Source organism: Thunnus albacares, chromosome 20, assembly GCF_914725855.1.
Source record: "Thunnus albacares chromosome 20, fThuAlb1.1, whole genome shotgun sequence".
NCBI lineage: Eukaryota > Metazoa > Chordata > Actinopteri > Scombriformes > Scombridae > Thunnus > Thunnus albacares.
In genome coordinates, this window is record NC_058125.1 from 12,362,846 (window position 1) to 12,385,456 (window position 22,611).

The following is a 22,611-nucleotide window of genomic DNA, read 5'->3' on the forward strand; positions in this document are numbered from 1 at the left end:
CCTGACTACCATAGTACTCTGATTAAGCATGTCATTCTGTTTCCTGTTTGTAGAAAAATGAGACACTCCAGGGGAACATTGGTGCAGTATACCACGTGTTGCTTTCAGAGTTTCTATATCTGCATTTAAACGCACAATATGTAATTTCAGCTGCTACAGCAGGACCAGATGTTACAACCGCAGAAGCAGTATCCAGCATGTTAAGTGCTGAATGTAAGTAACCTGACCAAAGTAAGCAAAGTATTCTAAATTTGCATGTCACTTATCCACTTTTGCCTCACAATTTGAAAATTCACACCTTTGGTGCCTCCTGTGGTATTATGAAAATTTACACCCATGCAGACAGCAGTGTCACATAGTGACTTTATCAAATTATCAAAACGATCATTTTCAATTTTAGATTTTCAGAGAATAACAATTGATTGTAAATAGTGTAGATCTGCACTTTATGTAGTTCCAGTATATTTTGTATGAATGAGCATTTATGCTTAAAGATCCACTTATTATTAGAGCACGTTCTTTCCAGTGTGTGGCATCACTCCGCTGAACACCAGGATAGTTGGAGGTGAAGATGCTCCAGCAGGGAGTTGGCCCTGGCAGGCTAGTCTGCAGAGATTTGGCGGCCATATTTGTGGTGGTTCCCTCATCAACAGAGAGTGGGTGATGTCTGCTGCTCACTGCTTCTCCAGGTGAATAACATGAATATAATAAAGAATACATTTTTCTGTGTTTCAGTCTATGAGTTACAAACACTTTTATCCCAGGTTCTTATTAAAACCAATGCATTTTGTCATTTTTACTTCAGTACAAGTACATATAGATGGACGGTTTCTCTCGGTCGTCAGAACCTGCAGGGCAAAAACCCAAACGAAGTGTCCAGAACTGTTGCCAGAATCATTTTGCATCCAAACTATGACAGCGACACCAACAACAACGACATCGCTCTGCTCAGACTCTCCTCACCAGTCGAATTCACAGACTACATCAGACCTGTGTGTCTGGCAGCCAGTAGCAGTGTGTTCAACAACGGCACTGATAGCTGGGTCACTGGCTGGGGAGCAGTCAAGGAGGGAGGTGAGTCTGCTTGAGTTGCTGACAAACTGTTTTCTTTTAGTGCAGTGTTCAAGTGATGTAAAATCTGTAGGACGATGTGTGATTTGTTTCTCTTCTTGTTGTTTCCTCAGTTTCATTACCCTTCCCTAAAACTCTACAAGAAGTGGAGGTGCCAGTTCTGGGAAACAGACAGTGTAACTGTCTCAATGGAGTCGGCACAGTCACAGACAACATGATCTGTGCTGGTGTTCTGGCAGGGGGCAAAGACTCTTGTCAGGTAGCAAACTTTATTTCATTTGTCACTGGTTGGTAAATGTATTCAAGATTTTCTGAGATTCTGAGACGTTCCCTCTCCTTTTCCTCAGGGTGACTCAGGAGGTCCAATGGTGAACCAGCAGGGCTCTGTCTGGGTCCAGTCTGGAATCGTTAGTTTTGGTTTTGGCTGTGCTCGGCCCAATCTGCCAGGAGTCTACTCCAGAGTGTCCAGTTACCAGTCCTGGATCAACTCCCACATCACATCTGATAAGCCGGGCTTTGTCCAGTTCAGCTCCAGTGGGCTGGATGCTGACAGCAGCTACACTTGTCCTGGCCTGCCACCTCTTGTCATCACTATTACTACTACTGATGCTACTGGTACAGCAGGACCAGATGTTACAACCACAGATCCAGTATCCATCATGTCAAGTGCTGAATGTAAGTAACCTGTCTACCATAGTAGTGTGACTATGCATGTCATTCTATCCCTTGTTCATAGAACTAATTGATGATCAACCAACAATTCAAAAAAGTATGAATATTTTGAATGTCCAATCAACTTCACCTGGTTGAGCCTCAGATTTGTGCAGATGTTCTTTTTCAAGCCTACACTGATTGTTCCTTTCAGCAATTTAAAGTCACTATTCATAAAAATCGAAAATGCACGTCTTTGGATCCCTCATTGATTGTATGAAAAATGACATACTGTAAGACAACCATGTCACAAGGTGACTTTAACAAATTATCAAGATGTTCAGTTTGAATTTAAGATTTTGGGATACTACTATATATTTGTAACTAATGAACACCCAGGCTTTATGTAATTGAAGTAAACTCTGTACATATTTGTGTATGAGTCAGTATGGTTACTTTAAGATCCACTTATTATTAGAGCACGTTCTTTTCAGTGTGTGGCATCACTCCGCTGAACACCAGGGTAGTTGGAGGTGAAGATGCTCCAGCAGGAAGTTGGCCCTGGCAGGCTAGTCTGCAGAGATTTGGCAACCATCTTTGTGGTGGTTCTCTCATCAACAGAGAGTGGGTAATGTCTGCTGCTCACTGCTTCTCCAGGTGGGTAACTCTAATATGATAAAGGATTTTTACTGTGTTTCAATCTGTACTTTGGAAACACTTTTAGCCAATGTTCCTATTAAAACCAATCCATTTTGTCATTTTTACTTTAGTACCAGTATTTCTGGATGGCAGGTTTCTCTCGGTCGTCAGAATCTGCAGGGCAAAAACCCAAATGAAGTGTCCAGAACTGTTGCCAGAATCATTTTACATCCAAACTATGACAACAACACCAACAACAATGACATCGCTCTGCTCAGACTCTCCTCACTGGTTGAATTCACAGACTACATCAGACCTGTGTGTCTGGCAGCCAGTAGAAGTGTGCTCAACAACGGTACTGATAGCTGGGTCACTGGCTGGGGAGCAGTCAAGGAGAGAGGTGAGTCTGCTTGAGTTGCTGACAAACTGTTTTCTTTTAGTGCAGTGTTCACGTGATGTGAAATCTGTAGGATGATGTGTGATTTGTTTCTCTTCTTGTTGTTTCCTCAGTTTCATTACCCTTCCCTAAAACTCTACAAGAAGTGGAGGTGCCAGTTCTGGGAAACAGACAGTGTAACTGTTTCAATGGAGTCGGCACAGTCACAGACAACATGATCTGTGCTGGTGTTCTGGCAGGAGGCAAAGACTCTTGTCAGGTAGCAAACTTTATTTCATTTGTCACTGGTTGGTAAATGTATTCAAGATTTTCTGAGATTCTGAGACGTTCCCTCTCCTTTTCCTCAGGGTGACTCAGGAGGTCCAATGGTGAACCAGCAGGGCTCTGTCTGGGTCCAGTCTGGAATCGTTAGTGTTAGTTTTGGCTGTGCTCGGCCCAATCTGCCAGGAGTCTACTCCAGAGTGTCCAGTTACCATTACTGGATCGACTCCCACATCACATGTGATAAGCCAGGCTTTGTCCAGTTCAGCTCCAGTGGGCTGGATGCTGACAGCAGCTACACCTGTCCTGGCCTGCCACCTCCTGTCATCACTATTACTACTACTGATGCTACTAGTACAGCAGGACCAGATGTTACAACCGCAGAAGCAGTATCCAGCATGTTAAGTGCTGAATGTAAGTAACCTGACCAAAGTAAGCAAAGTATTCTAAATTTGCATGTCACTTATCCACTTTTGCCTTACAATTTGAAAATTCACACCTTTGGTGCCTCCTGTGGTACTAGGAAAATTTACACCCATGCAGACAGCAGTGTCACATGGTGACTTTATCAAATTATCAAAACGATCATTTTCAATTTTAGATTTTCAGAGAATAACATTTGATTGTAAATAGTGTAGATCTGCACTTTATGTAGTTCCAGTATATTCTGTATATATTTTGTATGAATGAGCATTTATGCTTAAAGATCCACTTATTATTAGAGCACGTTCTTTCCAGTGTGTGGCATCACTCCGCTGAACACCAGGATAGTTGGAGGTGAAGATGCTCCAGCAGGGAGTTGGCCCTGGCAGGCTAGTCTGCAGAGATTTGGCGGCCATATTTGTGGTGGTTCCCTCATCAACAGAGAGTGGGTGATGTCTGCTGCTCACTGCTTCTCCAGGTGAATAACATGAATATAATAAAGAATACATTTTCTGTGTTTCAGTCTATGAGTTACAAACCCCTTAAGCCCAGGTTCTTATTAAAACCAATGCATTTTGTCATTTTTACTTCAGTACAAGTACATATAGATGGAAGGTTTCTCTCGGTCGTCAGAACCTGCAGGGCAAAAACCCAAACGAAGTGTCCAGAACTGTTGCCAGAATCATTTTGCATCCAAACTATGACAGCGACACCAACAACAACGACATCGCTCTGCTCAGACTCTCCTCACCAGTCGAATTCACAGACTACATCAGACCTGTGTGTCTGGCAGCCAGTAGCAGTGTGTTCAACAACGGCACTGATAGCTGGGTCACTGGCTGGGGAGCAGTCAAGGAGGGAGGTGAGTCTGCTTGAGTTGCTGACAAACTGTTTTCTTTTAGTGCAGTGTTCAAGTGATTTAAAATCTGTAGGACGATGTGTGATTTGTTTCTCTTCTTGTTGTTTCCTCAGTTTCATTACCCTTCCCTAAAACTCTACAAGAAGTGGAGGTGCCAGTTCTGGGAAACAGAAAGTGTAACTGTCTCAATGGAGTCGGCACAGTCACAGACAACATGATCTGTGCTGGTGTTCTGGCAGGAGGCAAAGACTCTTGTCAGGTAGCAAACTTTATTTCATTTGTCACTGGTTGGTAAATGTATTCAAGATTTTCTGAGATTCTGAGACGTTCCCTCTCCTTTTCCTCAGGGTGACTCAGGAGGTCCAATGGTGAACCAGCAGGGCTCTGTCTGGGTCCAGTCTGGAATCGTTAGTTTTGGTTTTGGCTGTGCTCGGCCCAATCTGCCAGGAGTCTACTCCAGAGTGTCCAGTTACCAGTCCTGGATCAACTCCCACATCACATCTGATAAGCCAGGCTTTGTCCAGTTCAGCTCCAGTGGGCTGGATGCTGACAGCAGCTACACCTGTCCTGGCCTGCCACCTCCTGTCATCACTATTACTACTACTGATGCTACTAGTACAGCAGGACCAGATGTTACAACCGCAGAAGCAGTATCCAGCATGTTAAGTGCTGAATGTAAGTAACCTGACCAAAGTAAGCAAAGTATTCTAAATTTGCATGTCACTTATCCACTTTTGCCTTACAATTTGAAAATTCACACCTTTGGTGCCTCCTGCCGTACTATGAAAATTTACACCCATGCAGACAGCAGTGTCACATAGTGACTTTATCAAATTATCAAAACGATCATTTTCAATTTTAGATTTTCAGAGAATAACATTTGATTGTAAATAGTGTAGATCTGCACTTTATGTAGTTCCAGTATATTCTGTATATATTTTGTATGAATGAGCATTTATGCTTAAAGATCCACTTATTATTAGAGCACGTTCTTTCCAGTGTGTGGCATCACTCCGCTGAACACCAGGATAGTTGGAGGTGAAGATGCTCCAGCAGGGAGTTGGCCCTGGCAGGCTAGTCTGCAGAGATTTGGCGGCCATATTTGTGGTGGTTCCCTCATCAACAGAGAGTGGGTGATGTCTGCTGCTCACTGCTTCTCCAGGTGAATAACATGAATATAATAAAGAATACATTTTTCTGTGTTTCAGTCTATGAGTTACAAACCCCTTAAGCCCAGGTTCTTATTAAAACCAATGCATTTTGTCATTTTTACTTCAGTACAAGTACATATAGATGGACGGTTTCTCTCGGTCGTCAGAACCTGCAGGGCAAAAACCCAAACGAAGTGTCCAGAACTGTTGCCAGAATCATTTTGCATCCAAACTATGACAGCGACACCAACAACAACGACATCGCTCTGCTCAGACTCTCCTCACCAGTCGAATTCACAGACTACATCAGACCTGTGTGTCTGGCAGCCAGTAGCAGTGTGTTCAACAACGGCACTGATAGCTGGGTCACTGGCTGGGGAGCAGTCAAGGAGGGAGGTGAGTCTGCTTGAGTTGCTGACAAACTGTTTTCTTTTAGTGCAGTGTTCAAGTGATGTAAAATCTGTAGGATGATGTGTGATTTGTTTCTCTTCTTGTTGTTTCCTCAGTTTCATTACCCTTCCCTAAAACTCTACAAGAAGTGGAGGTGCCAGTTCTGGGAAACAGACAGTGTAACTGTCTCAATGGAGTCGGCACAGTCACAGACAACATGATCTGTGCTGGTGTTCTGGCAGGAGGCAAAGACTCTTGTCAGGTAGCAAACTTTATTTCATTTGTCACTGGTTGGTAAATGTATTCAAGATTTTCTGAGATTCTGAGACGTTCCCTCTCCTTTTCCTCAGGGTGACTCAGGAGGTCCAATGGTGAACCAGCAGGGCTCTGTCTGGGTCCAGTCTGGAATCGTTAGTTTTGGTTTTGGCTGTGCTCGGCCCAATCTGCCAGGAGTCTACTCCAGAGTGTCCAGTTACCAGTCCTGGATCAACTCCCACATCACATCTGATAAGCCAGGCTTTGTCCAGTTCAGCTCCAGTGGGCTGGATGCTGACAGCAGCTACACCTGTCCTGTCCTGCCACCTCCTGTCATCACTATTACTACTACTGATGCTACTAGTACAGCAGGACCAGATGTTACAACCGCAGAAGCAGTATCCAGCATGTTAAGTGCTGAATGTAAGTAACCTGACCAAAGTAAGCAAAGTATTCTAAATTTGCATGTCACTTATCCACTTTTGCCTTACAATTTGAAAATTCACACCTTTGGTGCCTCCTGCCGTACTATGAAAATTTACACCCATGCAGACAGCAGTGTCACATAGTGACTATCAAATTATCAAAACGATCATTTTCAATTTTAGATTTTCAGAGAATAACATTTGATTGTAAATAGTGTAGATCTGCACTTTATGTAGTTCCAGTAAATTCTGTATATATTTTGTATGAATGAGCATTTATGCTTAAAGATCCACTTATTATTAGAGCACGTTCTTTCCAGTGTGTGGCATCACTCCGCTGAACACCAGGATAGTTGGAGGTGAAGATGCTCCAGCAGGGAGTTGGCCCTGGCAGGCTAGTCTGCAGAGATTTGGCAGCCATATTTGTGGTGGTTCCCTCATCAACAGAGAATGGGTGATGTCTGCTGCTCACTGCTTCTCCAGGTGAATAACATGAATATAATAAAGAATACATTTTTCTGTGTTTCAGTCTATGAGTTACAAACACTTTTATCCCAGGTTCTTATTAAAACCAATGCATTTTGTCATTTTTACTTCAGTACAAGTACATATAGATGGACGGTTTCTCTCGGTCGTCAGAACCTGCAGGGCAAAAACCCAAACGAAGTGTCCAGAACTGTTGCCAGAATCATTTTGCATCCAAACTATGACAGCGACACCAACAACAACGACATCGCTCTGCTCAGACTCTCCTCACCAGTCGAATTCACAGACTACATCAGACCTGTGTGTCTGGCAGCCAGTAGCAGTGTGTTCAACAACGGCACTGATAGCTGGGTCACTGGCTGGGGAGCAGTCAAGGAGGGAGGTGAGTCTGCTTGAGTTGCTGACAAACTGTTTTCTTTTAGTGCAGTGTTCAAGTGATGTAAAATCTGTAGGACGATGTGTGATTTGTTTCTCTTCTTGTTGTTTCCTCAGTTTCATTACCCTTCCCTAAAACTCTACAAGAAGTGGAGGTGCCAGTTCTGGGAAACAGACAGTGTAACTGTCTCAATGGAGTCGGCACAGTCACAGACAACATGATCTGTGCTGGTGTTCTGGCAGGAGGCAAAGACTCTTGTCAGGTAGCAAACTTTATTTCATTTGTCACTGGTTGGTAAATGTATTCAAGATTTTCTGAGATTCTGAGACGTTCCCTCTCCTTTTCCTCAGGGTGACTCAGGAGGTCCAATGGTGAACCAGCAGGGCTCTGTCTGGGTCCAGTCTGGAATCGTTAGTTTTGGTTTTGGCTGTGCTCGGCCCAATCTGCCAGGAGTCTACTCCAGAGTGTCCAGTTACCAGTCCTGGATCAACTCCCACATCACATCTGATAAGCCAGGCTTTGTCCAGTTCAGCTCCAGTGGGCTGGATGCTGACAGCAGCTACACCTGTCCTGGCCTGCCACCTCCTGTCATCACTATTACTACTACTGATGCTACTAGTACAGCAGGACCAGATGTTACAACCGCAGAAGCAGTATCCAGCATGTTAAGTGCTGAATGTAAGTAACCTGACCAAAGTAAGCAAAGTATTCTAAATTTGCATGTCACTTATCCACTTTTGCCTTACAATTTGAAAATTCACACCTTTGGTGCCTCCTGCCGTACTATGAAAATTTACACCCATGCAGACAGCAGTGTCACATAGTGACTATCAAATTATCAAAACGATCATTTTCAATTTTAGATTTTCAGAGAATAACATTTGATTGTAAATAGTGTAGATCTGCACTTTATGTAGTTCCAGTAAATTCTGTATATATTTTGTATGAATGAGCATTTATGCTTAAAGATCCACTTATTATTAGAGCACGTTCTTTCCAGTGTGTGGCATCACTCCGCTGAACACCAGGATAGTTGGAGGTGAAGATGCTCCAGCAGGGAGTTGGCCCTGGCAGGCTAGTCTGCAGAGATTTGGCAGCCATATTTGTGGTGGTTCCCTCATCAACAGAGAATGGGTGATGTCTGCTGCTCACTGCTTCTCCAGGTGAATAACATGAATATAATAAAGAATACATTTTTCTGTGTTTCAGTCTATGAGTTACAAACACTTTTATCCCAGGTTCTTATTAAAACCAATGCATTTTGTCATTTTTACTTCAGTACAAGTACATATAGATGGACGGTTTCTCTCGGTCGTCAGAACCTGCAGGGCAAAAACCCAAACGAAGTGTCCAGAACTGTTGCCAGAATCATTTTGCATCCAAACTATGACAGCGACACCAACAACAACGACATCGCTCTGCTCAGACTCTCCTCACCAGTCGAATTCACAGACTACATCAGACCCGTGTGTCTGGCAGCCAGTAGCAGTGTGTTCAACAACGGCACTGATAGCTGGGTCACTGGCTGGGGAGCAGTCAAGGAGGGAGGTGAGTCTGCTTGAGTTGCTGACAAACTGTTTTCTTTTAGTGCAGTGTTCAAGTGATGTAAAATCTGTAGGACGATGTGTGATTTGTTTCTCTTCTTGTTGTTTCCTCAGTTTCATTACCCTTCCCTAAAACTCTACAAGAAGTGGAGGTGCCAGTTCTGGGAAACAGACAGTGTAACTGTCTCAATGGAGTCGGCACAGTCACAGACAACATGATCTGTGCTGGTGTTCTGGCAGGAGGCAAAGACTCTTGTCAGGTAGCAAACTTTATTTCATTTGTCACTGGTTGGTAAATGTATTCAAGATTTTCTGAGATTCTGAGACGTTCCCTCTCCTTTTCCTCAGGGTGACTCAGGAGGTCCAATGGTGAACCAGCAGGGCTCTGTCTGGGTCCAGTCTGGAATCGTTAGTTTTGGTTTTGGCTGTGCTCGGCCCAATCTGCCAGGAGTCTACTCCAGAGTGTCCAGTTACCAGTCCTGGATCAACTCCCACATCACATCTGATAAGCCAGGCTTTGTCCAGTTCAGCTCCAGTGGGCTGGATGCTGACAGCAGCTACACCTGTCCTGGCCTGCCACCTCCTGTCATCACTATTACTACTACTGATGCTACTAGTACAGCAGGACCAGATGTTACAACCGCAGAAGCAGTATCCAGCATGTTAAGTGCTGAATGTAAGTAACCTGACCAAAGTAAGCAAAGTATTCTAAATTTGCATGTCACTTATCCACTTTTGCCTTACAATTTGAAAATTCACACCTTTGGTGCCTCCTGCCGTACTATGAAAATTTACACCCATGCAGACAGCAGTGTCACATAGTGACTATCAAATTATCAAAACGATCATTTTCAATTTTAGATTTTCAGAGAATAACATTTGATTGTAAATAGTGTAGATCTGCACTTTATGTAGTTCCAGTAAATTCTGTATATATTTTGTATGAATGAGCATTTATGCTTAAAGATCCACTTATTATTAGAGCACGTTCTTTCCAGTGTGTGGCATCACTCCGCTGAACACCAGGATAGTTGGAGGTGAAGATGCTCCAGCAGGGAGTTGGCCCTGGCAGGCTAGTCTGCAGAGATTTGGCAGCCATATTTGTGGTGGTTCCCTCATCAACAGAGAATGGGTGATGTCTGCTGCTCACTGCTTCTCCAGGTGAATAACATGAATATAATAAAGAATACATTTTTCTGTGTTTCAGTCTATGAGTTACAAACACTTTTATCCCAGGTTCTTATTAAAACCAATGCATTTTGTCATTTTTACTTCAGTACAAGTACATATAGATGGACGGTTTCTCTCGGTCGTCAGAACCTGCAGGGCAAAAACCCAAACGAAGTGTCCAGAACTGTTGCCAGAATCATTTTGCATCCAAACTATGACAGCGACACCAACAACAACGACATCGCTCTGCTCAGACTCTCCTCACCAGTCGAATTCACAGACTACATCAGACCTGTGTGTCTGGCAGCCAGTAGCAGTGTGTTCAACAACGGCACTGATAGCTGGGTCACTGGCTGGGGAGCAGTCAAGGAGGGAGGTGAGTCTGCTTGAGTTGCTGACAAACTGTTTTCTTTTAGTGCAGTGTTCAAGTGATGTAAAATCTGTAGGACGATGTGTGATTTGTTTCTCTTCTTGTTGTTTCCTCAGTTTCATTACCCTTCCCTAAAACTCTACAAGAAGTGGAGGTGCCAGTTCTGGGAAACAGACAGTGTAACTGTCTCAATGGAGTCGGCACAGTCACAGACAACATGATCTGTGCTGGTGTTCTGGCAGGAGGCAAAGACTCTTGTCAGGTAGCAAACTTTATTTCATTTGTCACTGGTTGGTAAATGTATTCAAGATTTTCTGAGATTCTGAGACGTTCCCTCTCCTTTTCCTCAGGGTGACTCAGGAGGTCCAATGGTGAACCAGCAGGGCTCTGTCTGGGTCCAGTCTGGAATCGTTAGTTTTGGTTTTGGCTGTGCTCGGCCCAATCTGCCAGGAGTCTACTCCAGAGTGTCCAGTTACCAGTCCTGGATCAACTCCCACATCACATCTGATAAGCCAGGCTTTGTCCAGTTCAGCTCCAGTGGGCTGGATGCTGACAGCAGCTACACCTGTCCTGGCCTGCCACCTCCTGTCATCACTATTACTACTACTGATGCTACTAGTACAGCAGGACCAGATGTTACAACCGCAGAAGCAGTATCCAGCATGTTAAGTGCTGAATGTAAGTAACCTGACCAAAGTAAGCAAAGTATTCTAAATTTGCATGTCACTTATCCACTTTTGCCTTACAATTTGAAAATTCACACCTTTGGTGCCTCCTGCCGTACTATGAAAATTTACACCCATGCAGACAGCAGTGTCACATAGTGACTATCAAATTATCAAAACGATCATTTTCAATTTTAGATTTTCAGAGAATAACATTTGATTGTAAATAGTGTAGATCTGCACTTTATGTAGTTCCAGTAAATTCTGTATATATTTTGTATGAATGAGCATTTATGCTTAAAGATCCACTTATTATTAGAGCACGTTCTTTCCAGTGTGTGGCATCACTCCGCTGAACACCAGGATAGTTGGAGGTGAAGATGCTCCAGCAGGGAGTTGGCCCTGGCAGGCTAGTCTGCAGAGATTTGGCAGCCATATTTGTGGTGGTTCCCTCATCAACAGAGAATGGGTGATGTCTGCTGCTCACTGCTTCTCCAGGTGAATAACATGAATATAATAAAGAATACATTTTTCTGTGTTTCAGTCTATGAGTTACAAACACTTTTATCCCAGGTTCTTATTAAAACCAATGCATTTTGTCATTTTTACTTCAGTACAAGTACATATAGATGGACGGTTTCTCTCGGTCGTCAGAACCTGCAGGGCAAAAACCCAAACGAAGTGTCCAGAACTGTTGCCAGAATCATTTTGCATCCAAACTATGACAGCGACACCAACAACAACGACATCGCTCTGCTCAGACTCTCCTCACCAGTCGAATTCACAGACTACATCAGACCTGTGTGTCTGGCAGCCAGTAGCAGTGTGTTCAACAACGGCACTGATAGCTGGGTCACTGGCTGGGGAGCAGTCAAGGAGGGAGGTGAGTCTGCTTGAGTTGCTGACAAACTGTTTTCTTTTAGTGCAGTGTTCAAGTGATGTAAAATCTGTAGGACGATGTGTGATTTGTTTCTCTTCTTGTTGTTTCCTCAGTTTCATTACCCTTCCCTAAAACTCTACAAGAAGTGGAGGTGCCAGTTCTGGGAAACAGACAGTGTAACTGTCTCAATGGAGTCGGCACAGTCACAGACAACATGATCTGTGCTGGTGTTCTGGCAGGAGGCAAAGACTCTTGTCAGGTAGCAAACTTTATTTCATTTGTCACTGGTTGGTAAATGTATTCAAGATTTTCTGAGATTCTGAGACGTTCCCTCTCCTTTTCCTCAGGGTGACTCAGGAGGTCCAATGGTGAACCAGCAGGGCTCTGTCTGGGTCCAGTCTGGAATCGTTAGTTTTGGTTTTGGCTGTGCTCGGCCCAATTTGCCAGGAGTCTACTCCAGAGTGTCCAGTTACCAGTCCTGGATCAACTCCCACATCACATCTGATAAGCCAGGCTTTGTCCAGTTCAGCTCCAGTGGGCTGGATGCTGACAGCAGCTACACCTGTCCTGGCCTGCCGCCTCCTGTCATCACTATTACTACTACTGATGCTACTAGCACAGCAGGACCAGATGTTACAACCGCAGAAGCAGTATCCAGCATGTTAAGTGCTGAATGTAAGTAACCTGACCAAAGTAAGCAAAGTATTCTAAATTTGCATGTCACTTATCCACTTTTGCCTTACAATTTGAAAATTCACACCTTTGGTGCCTCCTGCCGTACTATGAAAATTTACACCCATGCAGACAGCAGTGTCACATAGTGACTATCAAATTATCAAAACGATCATTTTCAATTTTAGATTTTCAGAGAATAACATTTGATTGTAAATAGTGTAGATCTGCACTTTATGTAGTTCCAGTATATTCTGTATATATTTTGTATGAATGAGCATTTATGCTTAAAGATCCACTTATTATTAGAGCACGTTCTTTCCAGTGTGTGGCATCACTCCGCTGAACACCAGGATAGTTGGAGGTGAAGATGCTCCAGCAGGGAGTTGGCCCTGGCAGGCTAGTCTGCAGAGATTTGGCGGCCATATTTGTGGTGGTTCCCTCATCAACAGAGAGTGGGTGATGTCTGCTGCTCACTGCTTCTCCAGGTGAATAACATGAATATAATAAAGAATACATTTTTCTGTGTTTCAGTCTATGAGTTACAAACCCCTTAAGCCCAGGTTCTTCTTAAAACCAATGCATTTTGTCATTTTTACTTCAGTACAAGTACATATAGATGGACGGTTTCTCTCGGTCGTCAGAACCTGCAGGGCAAAAACCCAAACGAAGTGTCCAGAACTGTTGCCAGAATCATTTTGCATCCAAACTATGACAGCGACACCAACAACAACGACATCGCTCTGCTCAGACTCTCCTCACCAGTCGAATTCACAGACTACATCAGACCTGTGTGTCTGGCAGCCAGTAGCAGTGTGTTCAACAACGGCACTGATAGCTGGGTCACTGGCTGGGGAGCAGTCAAGGAGGGAGGTGAGTCTGCTTGAGTTGCTGACAAACTGTTTTCTTTTAGTGCAGTGTTCAAGTGATGTAAAATCTGTAGGACGATGTGTGATTTGTTTCTCTTCTTGTTGTTTCCTCAGTTTCATTACCCTTCCCTAAAACTCTACAAGAAGTGGAGGTGCCAGTTCTGGGAAACAGACAGTGTAACTGTCTCAATGGAGTCGGCACAGTCACAGACAACATGATCTGTGCTGGTGTTCTGGCAGGAGGCAAAGACTCTTGTCAGGTAGCAAACTTTATTTCATTTGTCACTGGTTGGTAAATGTATTCAAGATTTTCTGAGATTCTGAGACGTTCCCTCTCCTTTTCCTCAGGGTGACTCAGGAGGTCCAATGGTGAACCAGCAGGGCTCTGTCTGGGTCCAGTCTGGAATCGTTAGTTTTGGTTTTGGCTGTGCTCGGCCCAATCTGCCAGGAGTCTACTCCAGAGTGTCCAGTTACCAGTCCTGGATCAACTCCCACATCACATCTGATAAGCCAGGCTTTGTCCAGTTCAGCTCCAGTGGGCTGGATGCTGACAGCAGTTACACCTGTCCTGGCCTGCCACCTCCTGTCATCACTATTACTACTACTGATGCTACTAGTACAGCAGGACCAGATGTTACAACCGCAGAAGCAGTATCCAGCATGTTAAGTGCTGAATGTAAGTAACCTGACCAAAGTAAGCAAAGTATTCTAAATTTGCATGTCACTTATCCACTTTTGCCTTACAATTTGAAAATTCACACCTTTGGTGCCTCCTGCCGTACTATGAAAATTTACACCCATGCAGACAGCAGTGTCACATAGTGACTATCAAATTATCAAAACGATCATTTTCAATTTTAGATTTTCAGAGAATAACATTTGATTGTAAATAGTGTAGATCTGCACTTTATGTAGTTCCAGTATATTCTGTATATATTTTGTATGAATGAGCATTTATGCTTAAAGATCCACTTATTATTAGAGCACGTTCTTTCCAGTGTGTGGCATCACTCCGCTGAACACCAGGATAGTTGGAGGTGAAGATGCTCCAGCAGGGAGTTGGCCCTGGCAGGCTAGTCTGCAGAGATTTGGCGGCCATATTTGTGGTGGTTCCCTCATCAACAGAGAGTGGGTGATGTCTGCTGCTCACTGCTTCTCCAGGTGAATAACATGAATATAATAAAGAATACATTTTTCTGTGTTTCAGTCTATGAGTTACAAACACTTTTATCCCAGGTTCTTATTAAAACCAATGCATTTTGTCATTTTTACTTCAGTACAAGTACATATAGATGGAAGGTTTCTCTCGGTCGTCAGAACCTGCAGGGCAAAAACCCAAACGAAGTGTCCAGAACTGTTGCCAGAATCATTTTGCATCCAGACTATGACAGCGACACCAACAACAACGACATCGCTCTGCTCAGACTCTCCTCACCAGTCAAATTCACAGACTACATCAGACCTGTGTGTCTGGCAGCCAGTAGCAGTGTGTTCAACAACGGCACTGATAGCTGGGTCACTGGCTGGGGAGCAGTCAAGGAGGGAGGTGAGTCTGCTTGAGTTGCTGACAAACTGTTTTCTTTTAGTGCAGTGTTCAAGTGATGTAAAATCTGTAGGACGATGTGTGATTTGTTTCTCTTCTTGTTGTTTCCTCAGTTTCATTACCCTTCCCTAAAACTCTACAAGAAGTGGAGGTGCCAGTTCTGGGAAACAGACAGTGTAACTGTCTCAATGGAGTCGGCACAGTCACAGACAACATGATCTGTGCTGGTGTTCTGGCAGGAGGCAAAGACTCTTGTCAGGTAGCAAACTTTATTTCATTTGTCACTGGTTGGTAAATGTATTCAAGATTTTCTGAGATTCTGAGACGTTCCCTCTCCTTTTCCTCAGGGTGACTCAGGAGGTCCAATGGTGAACCAGCAGGGCTCTGTCTGGGTCCAGTCTGGAATCGTTAGTTTTGGTTTTGGCTGTGCTCGGCCCAATCTGCCAGGAGTCTACTCCAGAGTGTCCAGTTACCAGTCCTGGATCAACTCCCACATCACATCTGATAAGCCAGGCTTTGTCCAGTTCAGCTCCAGTGGGCTGGATGCTGACAGCAGTTACACCTGTCCTGGCCTGCCACCTCCTGTCATCACTATTACTACTACTGATGCTACTAGTACAGCAGGACCAGATGTTACAACCGCAGAAGCAGTATCCAGCATGTTAAGTGCTGAATGTAAGTAACCTGACCAAAGTAAGCAAAGTATTCTAAATTTGCATGTCACTTATCCACTTTTGCCTTACAATTTGAAAATTCACACCTTTGGTGCCTCCTGCCGTACTATGAAAATTTACACCCATGCAGACAGCAGTGTCACATAGTGACTATCAAATTATCAAAACGATCATTTTCAATTTTAGATTTTCAGAGAATAACATTTGATTGTAAATAGTGTAGATCTGCACTTTATGTAGTTCCAGTATATTCTGTATATATTTTGTATGAATGAGCATTTATGCTTAAAGATCCACTTATTATTAGAGCACGTTCTTTCCAGTGTGTGGCATCACTCCGCTGAACACCAGGATAGTTGGAGGTGAAGATGCTCCAGCAGGGAGTTGGCCCTGGCAGGCTAGTCTGCAGAGATTTGGCGGCCATATTTGTGGTGGTTCCCTCATCAACAGAGAGTGGGTGATGTCTGCTGCTCACTGCTTCTCCAGGTGAATAACATGAATATAATAAAGAATACATTTTTCTGTGTTTCAGTCTATGAGTTACAAACACTTTTATCCCACGTTCTTATTAAAACCAATGCATTTTGTCATTTTTACTTCAGTACAAGTACATATAGATGGAAGGTTTCTCTCGGTCGTCAGAACCTGCAGGGCAAAAACCCAAACGAAGTGTCCAGAACTGTTGCCAGAATCATTTTGCATCCAAACTATGACAGCGACACCAACAACAACGACATCGCTCTGCTCAGACTCTCCTCACCAGTCGAATTCACAGACTACATCAGACCTGTGTGTCTGGCAGCCAGTAGCAGTGTGTTCAACAACGGCACTGATAGCTGGGTCACTGGCTGGGGAGCAGTCAAGGAGGGAGGTGAGTCTGCTTGAGTTGCTGACAAACTGTTTTCTTTTAGTGCAGTGTTCAAGTGATGTAAAATCTGTAGGACGATGTGTGATTTGTTTCTCTTCTTGTTGTTTCCTCAGTTTCATTACCCTTCCCTAAAACTCTACAAGAAGTGGAGGTGCCAGTTCTGGGAAACAGACAGTGTAACTGTCTCAATGGAGTCGGCACAGTCACAGACAACATGATCTGTGCTGGTGTTCTGGCAGGAGGCAAAGACTCTTGTCAGGTAGCAAACTTTATTTCATTTGTCACTGGTTGGTAAATGTATTCAAGATTTTCTGAGATTCTGAGACGTTCCCTCTCCTTTTCCTCAGGGTGACTCAGGAGGTCCAATGGTGAACCAGCAGGGCTCTGTCTGGGTCCAGTCTGGAATCGTTAGTTTTGGTTTTGGCTGTGCTCGGCCCAATCTGCCAGGAGTCTACTCCAGAGTGTCCAGTTACCAGTCCTGGATCAACTCCCACATCACATCTGATAAGCCAGGCTTTGTCCAGTTCAGCTCCAGTGGGCTGGATGCTGACAGCAGTTACACCTGTCCTGGCCTGCCACCTCCTGTCATCACTATTACTACTACTGATGCTACTAGTACAGCAGGACCAGATGTTACAACCGCAGAAGCAGTATCCAGCATGTTAAGTGCTGAATGTAAGTAACCTGACCAAAGTAAGCAAAGTATTCTAAATTTGCATGTCACTTATCCACTTTTGCCTTACAATTTGAAAATTCACACCTTTGGTGCCTCCTGCCGTACTATGAAAATTTACACCCATGCAGACAGCAGTGTCACATAGTGACTATCAAATTATCAAAACGATCATTTTCAATTTTAGATTTTCAGAGAATAACATTTGATTGTAAATAGTGTAGATCTGCACTTTATGTAGTTCCAGTATATTCTGTATATATTTTGTATGAATGAGCATTTATGCTTAAAGATCCACTTATTATTAGAGCACGTTCTTTCCAGTGTGTGGCATCACTCCGCTGAACACCAGGATAGTTGGAGGTGAAGATGCTCCAGCAGGGAGTTGGCCCTGGCAGGCTAGTCTGCAGAGATTTGGCGGCCATATTTGTGGTGGTTCCCTCATCAACAGAGAGTGGGTGATGTCTGCTGCTCACTGCTTCTTCAGGTGAATAACATGAATATAATAAAGAATACATTTTTCTGTGTTTCAGTCTATGAGTTACAAACCCCTTAAGCCCAGGTTCTTCTTAAAACCAATGCATTTTGTCATTTTTACTTCAGTACAAGTACATATAGATGGACGGTTTCTCTCGGTCGTCAGAACCTGCAGGGCAAAAACCCAAACGAAGTGTCCAGAACTGTTGCCAGAATCATTTTGCATCCAAACTATGACAGCGACACCAACAACAACGACATCGCTCTGCTCAGACTCTCCTCACCAGTCGAATTCACAGACTACATCAGACCTGTGTGTCTGGCAGCCAGTAGCAGTGTGTTCAACAACGGTACTGATAGCTGGGTCACTGGCTGGGGAGCAGTCAAGGAGGGAGGTGAGTCTGCTTGAGTTGCTGACAAACTGTTTTCTTTTAGTGCAGTGTTCAAGTGATGTAAAATCTGTAGGACGATGTGTGATTTGTTTCTCTTCTTGTTGTTTCCTCAGTTTCATTACCCTTCCCTAAAACTCTACAAGAAGTGGAGGTGCCAGTTCTGGGAAACAGACAGTGTAACTGTCTCAATGGAGTCGGCACAGTCACAGACAACATGATCTGTGCTGGTGTTCTGGCAGGAGGCAAAGACTCTTGTCAGGTAGCAAACTTTATTTCATTTGTCACTGGTTGGTAAATGTATTCAAGATTTTCTGAGATTCTGAGACGTTCCCTCTCCTTTTCCTCAGGGTGACTCAGGAGGTCCAATGGTGAACCAGCAGGGCTCTGTCTGGGTCCAGTCTGGAATCGTTAGTTTTGGTTTTGGCTGTGCTCGGCCCAATTTGCCAGGAGTCTACTCCAGAGTGTCCAGTTACCAGTCCTGGATCAACTCCCACATCACATCTGATAAGCCAGGCTTTGTCCAGTTCAGCTCCAGTGGGCTGGATGCTGACAGCAGCTACACCTGTCCTGGCCTGCCGCCTCCTGTCATCACTATTACTACTACTGATGCTACTAGCACAGCAGGACCAGATGTTACAACCGCAGAAGCAGTATCCAGCATGTTAAGTGCTGAATGTAAGTAACCTGACCAAAGTAAGCAAAGTATTCTAAATTTGCATGTCACTTATCCACTTTTGCCTTACAATTTGAAAATTCACACCTTTGGTGCCTCCTGCGGTACTATGAAAATTTACACCCATGCAGACAGCAGTGTCACATGGTGACTTTATCAAATTATCAAAACGATCATTTTCAATTTTAGATTTTCAGAGAATAACATTTGATTGTAAATAGTGTAGATCTGCACTTTATGTAGTTCCAGTATATTCTGTATATATTTTGTATGAATGAGCATTTATGCTTAAAGATCCACTTATTATTAGAGCACGTTCTTTCCAGTGTGTGGCATCACTCCGCTGAACACCAGGATAGTTGGAGGTGAAGATGCTCCAGCAGGGAGTTGGCCCTGGCAGGCTAGTCTGCAGAGATTTGGCGGCCATATTTGTGGTGGTTCCCTCATCAACAGAGAGTGGGTGATGTCTGCTGCTCACTGCTTCTCCAGGTGAATAACATGAATATAATAAAGAATACATTTTTCTGTGTTTCAGTCTATGAGTTACAAACCCCTTAAGCCCAGGTTCTTCTTAAAACCAATGCATTTTGTCATTTTTACTTCAGTACAAGTACATATAGATGGACGGTTTCTCTCGGTCGTCAGAACCTGCAGGGCAAAAACCCAAACGAAGTGTCCAGAACTGTTGCCAGAATCATTTTGCATCCAAACTATGACAGCGACACCAACAACAACGACATCGCTCTGCTCAGACTCTCCTCACCAGTCGAATTCACAGACTACATCAGACCTGTGTGTCTGGCAGCCAGTAGCAGTGTGTTCAACAACGGCACTGATAGCTGGGTCACTGGCTGGGGAGCAGTCAAGGAGGGAGGTGAGTCTGCTTGAGTTGCTGACAAACTGTTTTCTTTTAGTGCAGTGTTCAAGTGATGTAAAATCTGTAGGACGATGTGTGATTTGTTTCTCTTCTTGTTGTTTCCTCAGTTTCATTACCCTTCCCTAAAACTCTACAAGAAGTGGAGGTGCCAGTTCTGGGAAACAGACAGTGTAACTGTCTCAATGGAGTCGGCACAGTCACAGACAACATGATCTGTGCTGGTGTTCTGGCAGGAGGCAAAGACTCTTGTCAGGTAGCAAACTTTATTTCATTTGTCACTGGTTGGTAAATGTATTCAAGATTTTCTGAGATTCTGAGACGTTCCCTCTCCTTTTCCTCAGGGTGACTCAGGAGGTCCAATGGTGAACCAGCAGGGCTCTGTCTGGGTCCAGTCTGGAATCGTTAGTTTTGGTTTTGGCTGTGCTCGGCCCAATCTGCCAGGAGTCTACTCCAGAGTGTCCAGTTACCAGTCCTGGATCAACTCCCACATCACATCTGATAAGCCAGGCTTTGTCCAGTTCAGCTCCATTGGGCTGGATGCTGACAGCAGCTACACCTGTCCTCACCTTCCAGCTTCACCAACAAAAAGACCAAGTATACCTACCCAAATTGTAACCAGTCCGGCAAGTGAGTGTCCTTCATCAGCTCGAAAATAATTGTTTCATGTTTTTCCACTTTTACTTTTTTCTTCTGTATGTGTATTTTTCTCCTTTTTAATTTGCTCCATTTTCTCAAAAAGGGTCAGTTTGTGGTCTTGCTCCTATGAACAGTCGTGAGGTGGGTGACAGTGGCGTTGTACCCGGAGGAATGTGGCCCTGGATGGTGAGTCTCCACAAAAATGGGGTCTACACTTGTGGAGGAACCCTCATCGCTGACAACTTTGTCCTCACTTCTGCCCAGTGCTTCTCTGTGTAAGTGTACAGGCTCTTTGTATTCTCTATTTATGTAAGACATTAAGAAATGGACATTTATTTCTAAGGGTGCCATTTATGCTCCCTACAGCCCCAATCCAAACGTCGGGGAGTGGAGCGTGTTTCTGGGCCCACGACTAGTGGATGGCTCAGAAGAGTATGAGATGTCTCAGGACGTTGTGAAAATTACAGTGACCAAAATGACCGGTCCTAACATTGCACTGCTGCAGCTGGCTAAAACAGTCAGTTACAGTGATTATATCCAGCCTGTGTGTGTGGACATTAGCAATGCCAGATCTTTCCCTGCTGGAAGTCAATGCTGGATGGCAGGCTGGGGGACGGGGAGCAAGAGCACAGGTAAGTTCATATTGTTTGTATGAGAAGTTTAATTTCAGTAGATCTTCAAGAGTTACTTTGTACTTTGTGGACTGTTTGTATTCATATGAGTAAATGGGATTTTTTTAGGCACTGACAGAGCTGGCACAAGTCTTCGGGAAATTGAAACTCAAGTAACAAATTGTGGGAACGTTTCTAACTCAGAGAACATTTGCACGTATACCATGGACATTCAGCAGGTAAAACAATTTTTCCCATCCACCAGTTTCTAAACTTTGTTTTTCATTGTGTCAGAAGTTTGTAGATGTTTGTGTTTTCAGATTTGGATGATCAATGATCATGTTTCATGTATCTGTTTTTACATTTACAGGGTGATCAGGGTGGCCCTCTGCTATGCAAGTCAGATTCATCTTGGTTCCAGTTGGCTGTTGTAACAAAAGGTGGAAGCAAATCTCTCCGCGCAGACGTTCAGATCTTTGCCAAAACTTCAAGATTCGGGTCATTCTTAAAGGAGGCAGTGGGCAACATGCCTTCTCCTGCCGCCACAGGAGGAGCAGCAGGTTTCTCCATGTCCTCATTCCTGTCCTTCTTTTTACCCATTACCTCTATATTCCTGTTGTCAAGCTGTTAGGTCTGTTGTCAAAGGGATGCTTGAAGCAATTCATTATTGCACTTAAAAGTCAAGTTGATTGACCACTTTAAACACTCCTCATAAGCCTCACTTATATTCTGTAAACACACGTACAGTAACACAGGTCAAATAGAAGAAAAATATTGAAGAAAATGTTGCATCATAAGGCCAAAGATGTTTATATTTTTTTAACAATAAAAGATATTTTTCTGTAATATGATGAATTATTTTAGAAGACAATGTCAGTTCCAAAATGTTCCACTGAATCCGCTTAAATGAAGGACAACCTTTGTTATTTATGCTCTACTCAATTATACCTCTGTTTTCTTTCTACACAAAAAATTCACATTGAACTTTGTATAAGGTCAATTTTCCAAAAAACTGTGATTTTAATCATATATGAAATAAACATTGATGAAGCATCAAATATGTCTTTTTTATACATTCAGAACACAACGTTGCATATTTTAAAATGTATTTAAAAACAAAACAGCTCACATTGTCAATAAAAGTGGTATCAAATACACATTTATCTCATGCAAGTAAGGTCCCTGCTCTTAAGCATTACACCTTGTATTTCAGCAGTTGTACAGTAGGGGAGAACGGGGTAAATATAGCCAGTGGGTAAAATGAGCCACCCCCTTTATCTAGGTAACCATAAGCAAAAGTAATCATGTGATCACAAATTAAGACAGAATAGTTCACATTACTCAATCCATCTTGGACTCAAGCACATGGAGAGAGTGGTCAGCAAAACAGAGCAAAAAAAAGATTTTTGTCATGCCAAGTGAATTCATCATGTTACTAAAGTTATCAGTCTTGTATCTTAATTAAAAAAAGATAAGTTTTGGACATTATTACATGTTAATTAAAGTCAGTATAAGCTACAAAACAAGGTAATAAACTCAGCATAACTGTGGATCGGAACCACTGTATGAAACAGTTTTGTCAAAATGGAGGCTGTGGGGTAAAACGTGCCAGTGATGTTGGGGCAAGTTGAGT

At 43.5% G+C, this 22,611-nt stretch overlaps 2 protein-coding genes across 2 annotated transcripts; both read left to right on the forward strand.

The window, feature by feature from the left end:
- Nucleotides 1-156: 156 nt before the first annotated feature.
- Nucleotides 157-6,435, forward strand: LOC122971723 (transmembrane protease serine 9-like; the record flags this gene model as incomplete). The annotated part of the gene is made up of 17 exons (XM_044338467.1): nt 157-213; nt 527-689; nt 806-1,074; nt 1,185-1,330; nt 1,419-1,746; nt 2,217-2,379; nt 2,493-2,761; nt 2,872-3,017; nt 3,106-3,433; nt 3,758-3,920; nt 4,036-4,304; nt 4,415-4,560; nt 4,649-4,976; nt 5,301-5,463; nt 5,580-5,848; nt 5,959-6,104; nt 6,193-6,435. Coding segments are annotated over exons 1-17 (3,555 nt in total), but the record flags the coding sequence as incomplete, so codon positions are not given.
- LOC122971898 lies at nt 6,425-22,270 on the forward strand. The gene is made up of 41 exons (XM_044338639.1): nt 6,425-6,520; nt 6,843-7,005; nt 7,122-7,390; nt 7,501-7,646; nt 7,735-8,062; nt 8,385-8,547; nt 8,664-8,932; nt 9,043-9,188; nt 9,277-9,604; nt 9,927-10,089; nt 10,206-10,474; nt 10,585-10,730; nt 10,819-11,146; nt 11,469-11,631; nt 11,748-12,016; nt 12,127-12,272; nt 12,361-12,688; nt 13,011-13,173; nt 13,290-13,558; nt 13,669-13,814; nt 13,903-14,230; nt 14,553-14,715; nt 14,832-15,100; nt 15,211-15,356; nt 15,445-15,772; nt 16,095-16,257; nt 16,374-16,642; nt 16,753-16,898; nt 16,987-17,314; nt 17,637-17,799; nt 17,916-18,184; nt 18,295-18,440; nt 18,529-18,856; nt 19,181-19,343; nt 19,460-19,728; nt 19,839-19,984; nt 20,073-20,358; nt 20,471-20,642; nt 20,734-20,999; nt 21,108-21,217; nt 21,349-22,270. Exons 1-41 carry the CDS (start codon nt 6,505-6,507, stop codon nt 21,607-21,609), a joined length of 8,937 nt encoding a protein of 2,978 aa, XP_044194574.1. The 5' UTR covers nt 6,425-6,504; the 3' UTR covers nt 21,610-22,270.
- Nucleotides 22,271-22,611: the final 341 nt, after the last annotated feature.

Excerpts from the sequence above, each read along its gene's own strand:
- LOC122971898 (XM_044338639.1), top strand. Across the intron at positions 11,632-11,747 it reads GCTGCTCACTGCTTCTCCAG|TACAAGTACATATAGATGGA; the intron begins GTGAATAACATG and ends TTTTTACTTCAG. Across the intron at positions 13,174-13,289 it reads GCTGCTCACTGCTTCTCCAG|TACAAGTACATATAGATGGA; the intron begins GTGAATAACATG and ends TTTTTACTTCAG.